General features: G+C 44.6%; 1 protein-coding gene across 2 annotated transcripts in view; it reads left to right on the top strand.

Annotated features, from left to right (window-relative positions):
- Window positions 1-412: 412 nt before the first annotated feature.
- Window positions 413-12,146, top strand: part of LOC139406999 (RIC8 guanine nucleotide exchange factor B) — a 30,951-nt gene continuing 19,217 nt past the window's right edge. The window contains exons 1-6 of one of the 2 annotated variants that reach the window (XM_071150244.1): window positions 413-664; window positions 1,408-1,455; window positions 1,571-2,191; window positions 7,003-7,097; window positions 7,755-7,905; window positions 8,725-8,820. In XM_071150244.1, the coding sequence (XP_071006345.1) occupies window positions 581-664; window positions 1,408-1,455; window positions 1,571-2,191; window positions 7,003-7,097; window positions 7,755-7,905; window positions 8,725-8,820 (1,095 nt within the window). In that variant the 5' untranslated portion in view covers window positions 413-580. Of the gene's footprint in view, window positions 665-1,407; window positions 1,456-1,570; window positions 2,192-7,002; window positions 7,098-7,754; window positions 7,906-8,721; window positions 8,821-12,146 lie in introns of both variants that reach the window. The other variant, XM_071150235.1, reaches the window with a different exon arrangement.

Here is a 12,146-nt window from a genome sequence, read left to right as displayed (position 1 = left end):
AATAATAATTTGTTCTTAACTGACTTACCTAGTTAAATAAAATATGAAGCGCAGGAGCTTCCTGCTGGCATTTGTAGTCTTGCTGAGGTTTTCTCTGTTGCAAATTAGCATTTTGGATTTTTAAGAGTAAATTGAGGCGTATATATTATAGGTAAACCTTACCTTGTCTGAGAGAGAATTAAACCGTTAGCAAAACGTAACGCCAAGGTAAGCCTACACTAAACACATAATTAATTTTACAAATACTTCAAATAAAGTATGTGGGAAAACAAATTATGTTGGAAAGACGATTGGAACCAATTCTGTTTGAATGCTAGGTTGTATAGGTATTATAACGAGTCTACTGTGGGGGACTATAGGCGGATCACCGACCTTGCACGCTGTGCTCGCACGGTTTCGATGAGATCGTGACGTTAACCGGTGAAAGTTGAAACAAGGAAGAAGGGTGTATGTAGCCTTCTGTATGTAACTGAATGCCAGACGAATACAAAAAAAATAAAAAAAATAGGGTGCTGCAAATTATTCAGAAACGTACTCTATAACGTTACAAATCTTGAATTGTCATCGAAATATTTTAAGAATGGATTTAAACAGTATCCTGTCAAAGCTCGAGACTAACAATGAAGAGGAAATTAAAAGGCTTTTGCACCAGTACAACGTAGAGGTGGGTGTAATTCTCCTCGATTTGACGTCAACCAAAACAAAGTTATTAGCTAGCTCGCCAGCCATCTAAAAACGTTTACATAATCATAGCTGCTAAAATTAGTACTAAAACTATGTCTATCTAGAACTTGCATTTCCCCTTTCATTTTGAAAGGAATCAACGAGTTTAAAACATATTGCTGTGTTGTAGGAAGCATATTTTCATCCTGGCTAGCTGGGTTGCTAGCTAGCTAACGTTAGCTAGTGTTGTGGCCAAACATTGTATGGTATAACTTTCTAATCATGTACTGTAGCTAGCTAAGCATACAATGACAGCATGCGTATATAATGAACAATTCTAGCTAGCTCCCATTTGGTGATAGCTATTGCTGCACTTCCTGCTGTAACTTGAGCTAGCTAGCTAGGTAAGTTTGCTAGCTAACGTCGTTAGCCGCGGTTACTGATAACCTAGAGCCTAATGACGATATACTTTGCACCACACTCGTATATCCTATCTAATGTAGTCATGCGTATAATCTTTCTGCGCAAGCTATTTACTGTATCATAGAAACAAATTACTTCTAGATAACATTTCTGAGAATCATGCACAGATGAAGGTGACAAAGCACATTTAGCATATTCATTTGACTTTTCTCTCATTAGTACTTAACCTTGCTGACGTAACTCACATGGTACACAGCGAGGGAGAACTGCCGGGAACACTGAGTTTGTTTCAGCAAGACTAATGTATACTGTCTTTTTCAGAATAGTCGCACATTCACCTTTGACCCAAAAGAGGAGGACCTACGAAGTGTAAGTAAACAGTAAATACTCTGCCTTGTCTGGTGCTTCACTTTTACTTATAGCCTAGATAATGCTTCTGCCCCCTGTGTGTTTTATGATGAACCAACCTTCTCTCACTGTGCAGAGGCTGTGTCAGGGTCTGCTGACTGTGCTGGGGAGGCAGGTTGGGTCCTGCTGCCAGAGCACCTGCCTGGAGACCCTTCGCATCCTGTCCCGGGACAAGCGGGTCCTGGGCCCTGTGGGCACCCGGGAGGGCATGCTGGTCCTGGCCGGGCTGGCTCGGCTGCAGGCGGGAGAGGAGGGAGGTGACAGTCTGCAAGAGGATGCCCAGACAGAGGAGGAAGAGAGGGTGGTGGTGGAGGCCCTTAAGTGCCTGTGTAACGTGGTGTTTAACAGCGTGGCGGCACAGCAGGTGGGTGCCGACGTGCAGCTGGCACGTGGTCTGTGTGCCCGCCTGCACGCCGCCCGTGCCGGGTGTCACGAGGTGGGCCTGTTCTCCCTGCGCCTGCTCTTCCTGCTCTCGGCTCTGCGGCCAGACGTCCGAGGGGGGCTCCAGAGGGAGCTGCATGCCGTGGGGCTCCTCACAGAGGTGCTGGAGCGTACCCTGGACCTACGCTGGGTGGGCCCCTACGAGGTGGCCCATCCAGGCCTCCAGGCCTTGCCTATCCCTGCTGAAGACAACGAGAGGGCCATGGAGGCCCTGAAAGCCTTGTTCAACCTTACGCTGTCTGACACTAGCGATGAGGTGAGTTACACTGTTACACCCTCTGTCTGTTACAGAATAAAACTCCTTTTGGAGTTTTTTTCATTTTTAAAGAGGATATGTATGCTGTACTTGTAACATGGCAGTCACATGGTCCTGTATGGCTCAGTTGAAGGTATGCACACGACTGTAAGTCACTTTGGATAAAAGCATCTGCTAAATGGCATTTATTATTATTATTGTTATTATTCAGAGCTCAAAGAGGGCTAGACGCTGCAGCCATGAGCACAGCCTATAGTGTCACAGCATCACACAGCATTTAGAGTTACTGCATAAACATAAATTCTTTACATCTCACTGGCTGTGGATGGACACATCTCCTTGCATATTTTGAATTCAGCATTGAAGTCACCAAACTTTGCATGCTTTGGTTGAAGGATATTATTTACAGATAGTTTAACAGCAAGACACTTGCCTTTATTCAGTGACATCCCTTAAATAGAAAGCCCTAACTAAGCCTGTGCAGCAATAAGAGGTTTATCAGCTATCTGACCTCGCTTAAGCTCCTTTGGCACCTTTACAGCTTTCTTGATTAGCCAGGGGGAGTTAGTGAAATAATCGTATGGCTTATTAATCGAATAGAAATCTTGTAACGCCTAGGTTGTTACGAGTGTACTGATATAAGTAGGAACACGTGACATCCCGGCAACATTGAGAAAAAATGTGTACCTGTTGTTCACACACGTATCTGCCCTCTCATTGGCTAGAATGGCCCCACCTGATCTTGCCTCCCGACTAACTTCCATTTCTTTTCATTGTCAAAGCGGCCACTTGAGTATATGGTCAATATAAAGGATAATCTGTGGCGTTGATCAGATGAGCCCTTTGTTCATCTCATGAGTCAATCCCACATGGTCATTTGCATGGAATGGAAAGCCTGTGCTCAGTGACTCACAGCTCTTAGGTCTGACTTCCACGTCCGGAAATCCCTAATTCCTCTCATCTTTCCTCAATCTCTCCATAGTTACAGTCCCTCCCTTTCTCCTTTCTCTCGCTCTCTCTGTTCATGTTTTTTAATTTAAAAAACAACAACATTTTACCCCTGTATTGGCATAATAAATGTTACCTAAATGATACAGGTTATGAGCTATGACCAATATCGTCCTATGTTTTCTTTTTTACATGACCTCCTCCCCTTTCCGGTTCATCCATAGCTAATTTTATCCTTCTTACCTGCTTAGACCCTCCCCTCCTTTTGTTTGAAGCAATGAAATGCTTCCATAAGGATCAGTCTGTTGTATGTGGCCAATGTAAGACATTTAAGCGTGTTAACCCTGGCAAAGGCTGCCGGCCCAGACGGCAACCCTAGCCGCGTCCTCAGAGCATGCGCAGACCAGCTGGCTGGTGGGTTTACGGACATATTCGATCACTCCCTATCCCAGTCTGCTGTCTCCACTTGCTTCAAGATGTCCACCATTGTTCCTCCACCCAAGAAAGCAAAGGTAACTGAACTAAATGACTATCGCCCCAAGGCACTCACTTCTGTCATCATGATGTGCTTTGAGAGGCTAGTCAAGGATCATATCACCTATCTACCTAACCTGACACCCTAGACCCACTTCAATTTGTTTACCGCCCCAATAGATCCACAGACGATGCAATTGCCATTGCACTGCACACTGCCATATCCCATCTGGACAAGAGGAATACCTATATCAGAATGCTGTTCATTGACTATAGCTCACCCTTCAACACCATAGTACCCTCCAAGCTCATCATTAAGCTCGGGGCCCTGGGTATGAACCCCGCCCTGTGTAACTGGGTCCTGGACTTCCTGACGGGCCTCTCCCAGGTGGCGAAGGTAGGAAACAACACCTTCACTTTGCTGATCCTCAACACAGGGGCCCCACAAGTGTGCGTGCTCAGCCCCATCCTGTACTCCCTGTTCACCCATGACTGTGTGGCCAGGCACGCCTCCAACTCAATCATCAAGTTTGCAGACGACACAACAGTAGTAGGCCTGATTACCAACAATGACGAGACAGTCTACAGGTAGGAGGTGAGGGAGCTGGCAAAGTGGGGCCATATAACCTCTCTCTCAACGTCAACAAAACTAATGAGCTGATGGTGGAGTTCAGGAAACAGCAGAGGGAGCACTCCCCTATCCACATCGACATGACCGCAGTGGAGAAGGTGGAAAGCTTCAAGTTCCTCGGCATACACATCACTGACCCACACAGACAATGTGGTGAAGAAGGCGCAACAGCGCCTCTTTAACCTCAGGAGGCTGAGCAAATTTGGCTTGGCCACTAAGACCCTCAGAAACTTTTACAGATGCACAATTGAGAGTATCCTGTTGGGCTGTTTCACCACCTGGTACGGCAACTGCACTACCCGCAACTGCAGGGCTCTCCAGAGGGTGGTACGGTCTACCGAACGCATAACTGGGGGCACACTGCCTGCACTCCAGGACACCTACAGCACCCAACGTCACAGGAATGCCAAAAAGATCATCAAGGACATCAACCACCCGATCCACAGCCTGTTCACCCTGTTATCATTCAGAAGGCGAGGTCAGTACAGGTGCATCAAAGCTGGGGCCGAGAGACTGAAAAACAGCCTTTATGTCAAGGCCATCAAACTGTTAAATAGCCATCACTAGCTGGGTACCACCCGGCTGCTCAACCATTAGAGGCTACTGCCCTATATACACTGCTCAAAAAAATAAAGGGAACACTAAAATAACACATCCTAGATCTGAATGAATTAAATATTCTTATTAAATACTTTTTTCTTTACATAGTTGAATGTTGAACAAAATCACACAAAAATGATCAATGGAAATCAAATTTATCAACCCATGGAGGTCTGGATTTGGAGTCACATTCAAAATTAAAGTAGAAAACCACACTACAGGCTGTTCCAACTTTGATGCAATGTCCTTAAAACAAGTCAAAATGAGGCTCAGTAGTGTGTGTGGCCTCCACGTGCCTGTATGACCTCCCTACAACGCCTGGGCATGCTCCTGATGAGGTGGCGGATGGTCTCCTGAGGGATCTCTTCCCAGACTAGGACTAAAGCATCCGCCAACTCCTGGACAGTCTGTGGTGCAACGGGGCGTTGGTGGATAGAGCGAGACATGATGTCCCAGATGTGCTCAATTGGATTCAGGTCTGGGGAACGGGCGGCCAGTCCATAGCATCAATGCCTTCCTCTTGCAGGAACTGCTGACACACTCCAGCCACATGAGGTCTAGCATTGTCTTGCATTAGGAGGAACCCAGGGCCAACCACACCAGCATATGGTCTCACAAGGGGTCTGAGGATCTCATCTCGGTACCTAATGGCAGTCAGGCTACCTCTGGCGAGCACATGGAGGGCTGTGCGGCACCCCAAAGAAATGCCACCCCACACCATGACTGGCCCACCGCCAAACCGGTCATGCTGGAGGATGTTGCAGGCAGCAGAACGTTATCCACGACGTCTCCATACTCTGTCACGTCTGTCACATGTGCTCAGTGTGAACCTGCTTTCATCTGTGAAGAGCACAGGGCGCCAGTGGCGAATTTGCCAATCTTGGTGTTCTCTGGCAAATGCCAAATGTCCTGCACGGTGTTGGGCTGTAAGCACAACCCCCACCTGTGGATGTCGGGCCCTCATACCACCCTCATGGAGTCTGTTTCTGACCGTTTGAGCAGACACATGCACATTTGTGGCCTGCTGGAGGTCATTTTGCAGGGCTCTGGCAGTGCTCCTCCTGCCCCTCCTTGCACAAAGGCGGAGGTAGCGGTCCTGCTGCTGGGTTGTTGCCCTCCTACGGCCTCCTCCACGTCTCCTGATGTACTGGCCTGTCTCCTGGTAGCGCCTCCATGCTCTGGACACTACGCTGACAGACACAGCAAACATTCTTGCCACAGCTCGCATTGATGTGCCATCCTGGATGAGCTGCACTACCTGAGCCACCTGTGTGGGTTGTAGACTCCGTCTCGTGCTACCACTAGAGTGAAAGCACCGCCAGCATTCAAAAGTGACCAAAACATCAGCCAGGAAGTATAGGAACTGAGAAGTGGTCTGTGGTCACCACCTGCAGAACCACTCCTTTATTGGGGGTGTCTTGCTAATTGCCTATAATTTCCACCTGTTGTCTATTCCATTTGCACAGCAGCATGTGAAATGTATTGTCAATCAGTGTTGCTTCCTAAGTGGACAGTTTGATTTTACAGAAGTGTGATTGACTTGGAGTAACATTGTGTTGTTTAAGTGTTCCCTTTATTTTTTTGAGCAGTGTACATAGACAATTAATCACTGGCCACTTTAATAATGTTTACAAACTGCTTTACTCACACACCCCCCTAACCTGCTACTCTCTGTTTATCATATATGCATAGTCCCTTTAACTATACATTCATGTACATATTACCTCAATCAGCCTGACTAACCGGTGTCTGTATGTAGCCTCGCAACTTTTATAGCCTCGCTACTGAATATAGCCTGTCTTTTTACTCATTTTATTTATTTACTTACCTATTGTTCACCTAATACCTTTTTTTGCACTATTGGTTCGAGTCTGTAAGTAAGCATTTCACTGTAAGGTGAAATGTTGTATTCTGCGCACGTGACAAATAAACTTTGATTTGATACTGTATTCTATTCTACTGTATTTAGTCAATGCCACTCCGACATTGCTCGTCCTAATATTTATATATTTCTTAATTCCATTCTTCTACTTTTAGATTTGTGTATTTTTGTGAATTGTTAGATACACAAGCATTTTGCTTCACCCGCAATAACGTCTGCTAAATATGTGTATGTGACCAATAAAATTTGATTTGATTTCCATCCTTCATTTGATAGGGTGGTGACCACCAGCTCCGCCTTGTCACCGCCATCATGCGCCATCTATTGATGCTTAAGACTCAGACAGAGGACAAAACAGAGGAAGCACACAGGTTGGCAACCCTTCTCCTCACTGCTCTCCACACAACAGGGCAAAACTGCATTCTGAAAGTACACATTCATCGTTTGGTTTGTGCTAATTAATCACCATCCAATAATCACTCTCTAATCAACAGTGACAGCATCCAGCTCATGAGAAAGTTAAAACTTTAAGCCAAGACTGTTTTTAGAAGCCATACGGCAGTATGTCTTTTCTGGACATCTCATTGATGCGAATTAACTACAAAGCTTTCTTTTGAAGGACATGCGAGAATGTAAAGAATGTGTCATGTAAAAGTGATTGATAATGCTCCCTGTGGTCCTATGGATTATGTTGTTGTGTCCCTCTGGTCACGGGGTTAGCCCATTGTCCAAAATCCAAAGTTGACTTTAGGTCCTTGTCTGTTTAGACTGATGGAATGCCTTGTGGTCTTGACACAAACACAACAATAAGAGGGATAACTACCCAACGTATCTTCATGCTAGACGAAAGTGCTTTTAACAAACAAGTAGTCTTTAAAAAGTCTCATGATTGGTAGAAAACAATGATATGCATGTAGCCTATTCTTAAGAACGAAACCATATTTATTATTTGTTAATCCTTCCTACATGCTATAACCAATGACTTAACCACTGTCCTTTCTCCTCATGTCTTCCTTCTTCTCCTCCAGCCATGCCATCAACCTGCTGAGTAACCTGCCAGTGTCATGTCTGGATGTGCTGATTGACTTGCCGGTCCAGGGGGGCCAGGAGGAGTACAGGGGGAAAAACATGGACGCTATGCAGGTGCTACTGGACTTTATGGAGAAGAGGATAGACAAGGTAAGAACTAGTGGACCAGAGACATTGGGCGAATCCTTCCACTTAAGTCAAATGTTTACTTAAAATCACTTACATTTTCACTGAGGCGGCAGGTAGCCTAGCGGTTAAGAGCATTGGGCCAGTAACCGAAAGGTTGCTGGTTCAAATTCCCGAGCTGACTTGGTAAAAATCTGTCTGTGCCCTTGTGCAAATCACTTAACCCTAATTGCTCCTGTAAGCCGCTCTGGAAAAGGGCGTCTGTTAAATAACTTAAATGTCTCTCGCTGATATCAATGCACGTGTAAGTGAAAATTTGACTTCAGTGGAAGTTAGGATTCACCCCATTGTGTGTGTTTGAGATATTGGACTGCACAGAATCACTTATCTACAAACCAAGACTTGCCGATTCTGCATCTTTCTTAAAAATGATTGCTTGATCTCCGTGGCTGCTATTACAAACCATGCCAACACTTTTGCATTTCCTCTTGACCAACAAGTTAAATAAAACAATGTTTCAAGCCAAAGTAGAATTAACCTCAATGATGCTGTCCACCAGTGACTTCTCACCCGCCATTTAAGGAACTGACTATCTAACTGTTAGAGGCCATTCAGAAATTCATATGGCTGTTTATGTAGTAACGTCAGTCTCTACTGAACAAGCCAATGAAATGATGCGTAAATCCTGGCCATCCTATTAGAAGCTGTCCACACAACATAGAAATTGAATTACTAATACATTCCTGAATAGTTATTTTGCTAATGGTCCACAAACCAACTGCTACAGTGCCTCTGTGGGCATGCCTGTCGTCACTCGCCTCATGTGTGTCTCATTCCAAGCAGGGTGCCAACTACAAAGAGGGGCTGACCCCAGTGCTCAGCCTGCTGACCGAGGGTTCCAGGTACCACAGGGAGATCCGCAGATACATCAAGACACAGGTAGTGTGCTGGAGCTAGAGGGGGCTTGAGCTTGAACATACACTTTAAGGGCATGTTCTAATCTATCCTATTCTTATACATAAAAAGTGCTGCAAAATTAAGATCTTCAAAATTAGTGAAACTACTTAATCAGTGTGAAATACATATATACAGAACAAACATCTAAATGCAACATGTAAAGTGTTGGTTCCATGTTTCATGAGCTGAAATAAAAGATCCCAGAAGTGTACTTGAAAGGGTGCACATAACTCTGCAATGTTGTACTGGAGAGAGTCTCAGCCTTAAATCATTTTCCACACACAGTCTGTGCCTGTATTTAGTTTTCATGCTAGTGGGGGCTGAGAATCCACTCTCACATAGGTACAGTTGAAGTCGGAGGTTTACATACACTTAGGTTGGAGTCATTAAAACAAGTTTTTCTACCACTCCACATATTTCTTGTTAACAAACTATCGTTTTGGCAAGTCGGTAAGAACATCTACTTTGTGCATGACACAAGTAATTTTTCCAACAATTGTTTACAGACAGATTATTTCACTTATAATTCACTGTATCACAATTCCAGTGGGTCAGAAGTTTACATACACTAAGTTGACTGCCTTTAAACAGCTTGGAACATTTCAGAAAATGTCATGGCTTTAAAAGCTTCTGATAGGCTAATTGACATCATTTGAGTCAATTGGAGGTGTACCTGTGGATGTATTTCAAGACCTACCTTCAAACTTAGTGCCTCTTTGCTTGACATCATGGGAAAATCAAAAGAAATCAGCCAAGACCTCAGAAAAGAAATTGTAGACCTCCACAAGTCAGGTTCATCCTTGGTAGCAATTTCCTAACGCCTGAAGGTACCACGTTCATCTGTACAAACAATAGAACGCAAGTATAAACACCATAGGACCACGCAGCCGTCATACCGCTCAGGAAGGAGACACGCTCTGTCTCCTAGAGATGAACGTACGTTGGTGCAAAAAGTGCAAATCAATCCCAGAACAACAGCAAAGGACCTTGTGAAGATACTGGAGGGAACGGGTACAAAAGTATCTATATCCACAGTAAAGCCACTGTTCCAAAACCACCATAAAAAAGCCAGAGTACGGTTTGCAACTGCACATGGGGACAAAGATTGTACTTTTTGGAGAAATGTCCTCTGGTCTGATGAAACAAAAATAGAACTGTTTGGCCATAATGACCATCGTTATGTTTTGAGGAAAAAGGGGGAGACTTGCAAGCCGCAGAACACCATTCCAACCTTGAAGCACAGGGGTGGCAGCATCATGTTGTGGGGGAGCTTTGCTGCAAGAGGAACTGGTACACTTCACAAAATAGAAAATGATGTGGATATATTGAAGCAACATCTCAAGACATCAGTCAGGAAGTTAAAGCTGGAGCAAGGAGACCTACAAACCTGACTCAGTTACATCAGCTCTGTCAGGAGGAATGGAACAAAATTCACCCAACTTATTGTGGAAGGCTACCCAAAACATTTGGCCCAAGTTAAACAATTTAAAGGCAATGCTACCAAATACTAATTGAGTGTGTGTAAACTTCTGACCCACTGGGAATGTGATATAAAAGTGATATAAAAGCTGAAATAAATAATTCTCTTCTATTTTTCTGACATTTCACATTCTTAAAATAAAGTGGTGATCCTAACTGACCTAACTGACCTAAGACAGGGTATTTTTAGGATTAAATGTCAGGAATTGTGAAAAACTGAGCTTAAATGTATGACTTCAACTGTACCAGGAGCTGTGCCAGGCCCGCCACGTCTGTTGACTCATCCAGCTGTAACGCATAGAATTCACTGGCTTGTATGCAAAGCAGTAATTGTTTTAAAACATCTCCTGCCATGTCACTGATGTGCTGTGAAACAGTGTTGTTTGATGAAGTCATTGTCTGTATAGTTTTTTTTGTGCCTTTTCCCCCAGCATTGTCCCAGCCATATTCGCGGCAGCACAATAGTATGGGGCTTGCCTGTCATAGCCACTCAGTAGCTAACCAAAAAGATGCTTCTAGCCCCTTCTTATTAATGGTATGTGTTGCTTTTATACATGTCTTACTACTCGATAGTCGTCTTAATTCTCACTCAAACTCGTGGCTCATTTTTCAAATTGGCATGTTTTGCTTCTAAATGTCTGTGCAAGAGTGAAGGTGTCATTGAGTTGTGAGATAGTACTTTTGCACATATAACACACTGTGGCTGAGGCAAGGCACTACTCCCAATATAAGTGAACCCCAAATCAATGTAGTTCTCATCATATTTGCGCCTCTTCGATGGTCCAACGTCTGTCTGTTTGGTGCTTTCCCGGGTAAGGGGGCAGTAGCTCTTCAGCTGCATCAGATTCACAACTGTCAGTGTCCATGCTAGCTAGGCTAGCAACAAATGTAGAATTACTGATGCTAGCATTGGATGTGCTCGTGGAAGCAAAACAACTTGTGTCGTCGACAGGTGTAGTACTGCTGGTAGTAGCAGTACTACCAGTAGAGCTGGTATGTGTCTCTATGGACGCGGGCCTTACTTTTTTTTTAACCATTTATCTATTTTCGAGCAAACGGAATGAGCAGCAGCTCCGTTTGGCTACAAACTTGCAGTTAGGGGATTTCCAGCGAGAGAGTAACGGTTACTGTGATTGGATGTTAATTATTTGACTAGGCTACCTGTATTTGACATTGTTGTTATTTCCCTGAACACTATATGGTTTCATTTTATTTTTGGCAGTGAAACGTGGCTGCTCGAGAAAAAAAAAACATCACTTAAATGTATAGGCCCGTTGGAAAATCTAAATGGACTATTTGAAAATGTGAATCACATTTTTATTTGGCATACCCCCGACGGCATTGCGCATACCCCAGTTTGGGAATAGCGGTTTTATAGAATTTGGCAGTACGTCCAACCTCCCATCCGCAGACCACGTATAACCAAGCCAGGCCAGGACCTCCACATCCGGCTTCTTCACCTGCGGGATCGTCTGAGACCAGCCACCCGGACAGCTGATTAAAAAGTGGGTTTGCACAACCGAATAATTTCTGCACAAACTTTCAGAAACTGTCTCAGGGAAGCTCATCTGTCTGCTTGTTGTCCTCACCAGGGTCTTGACCTGACTGTAGTTTGGCATCGTAACTGACTTCAGTGGGCAAATGCTCACCTTCAATGGCCACTGGCATGCTGGTGAAGTGTGCTTTTCTTGGATGAATCCCGTTTTCAACTGTACCGGGCAGATGGTAGACAGTGTGTTTGGTGTCATGTGGGCGAGCTGTTTGCTGATATCAATATTGTGAACAGAGAGCGCCCCATTGTGGAGGTGGGGTTATGGTATGGGCAGGCA

Source organism: Oncorhynchus clarkii, chromosome 1, assembly GCF_045791955.1.
Source record: "Oncorhynchus clarkii lewisi isolate Uvic-CL-2024 chromosome 1, UVic_Ocla_1.0, whole genome shotgun sequence".
In the NCBI taxonomy this organism is placed as follows: Eukaryota; Metazoa; Chordata; class Actinopteri; order Salmoniformes; family Salmonidae; genus Oncorhynchus; species Oncorhynchus clarkii.
This window is presented reverse-complemented; position numbering and strand designations above follow the sequence as displayed.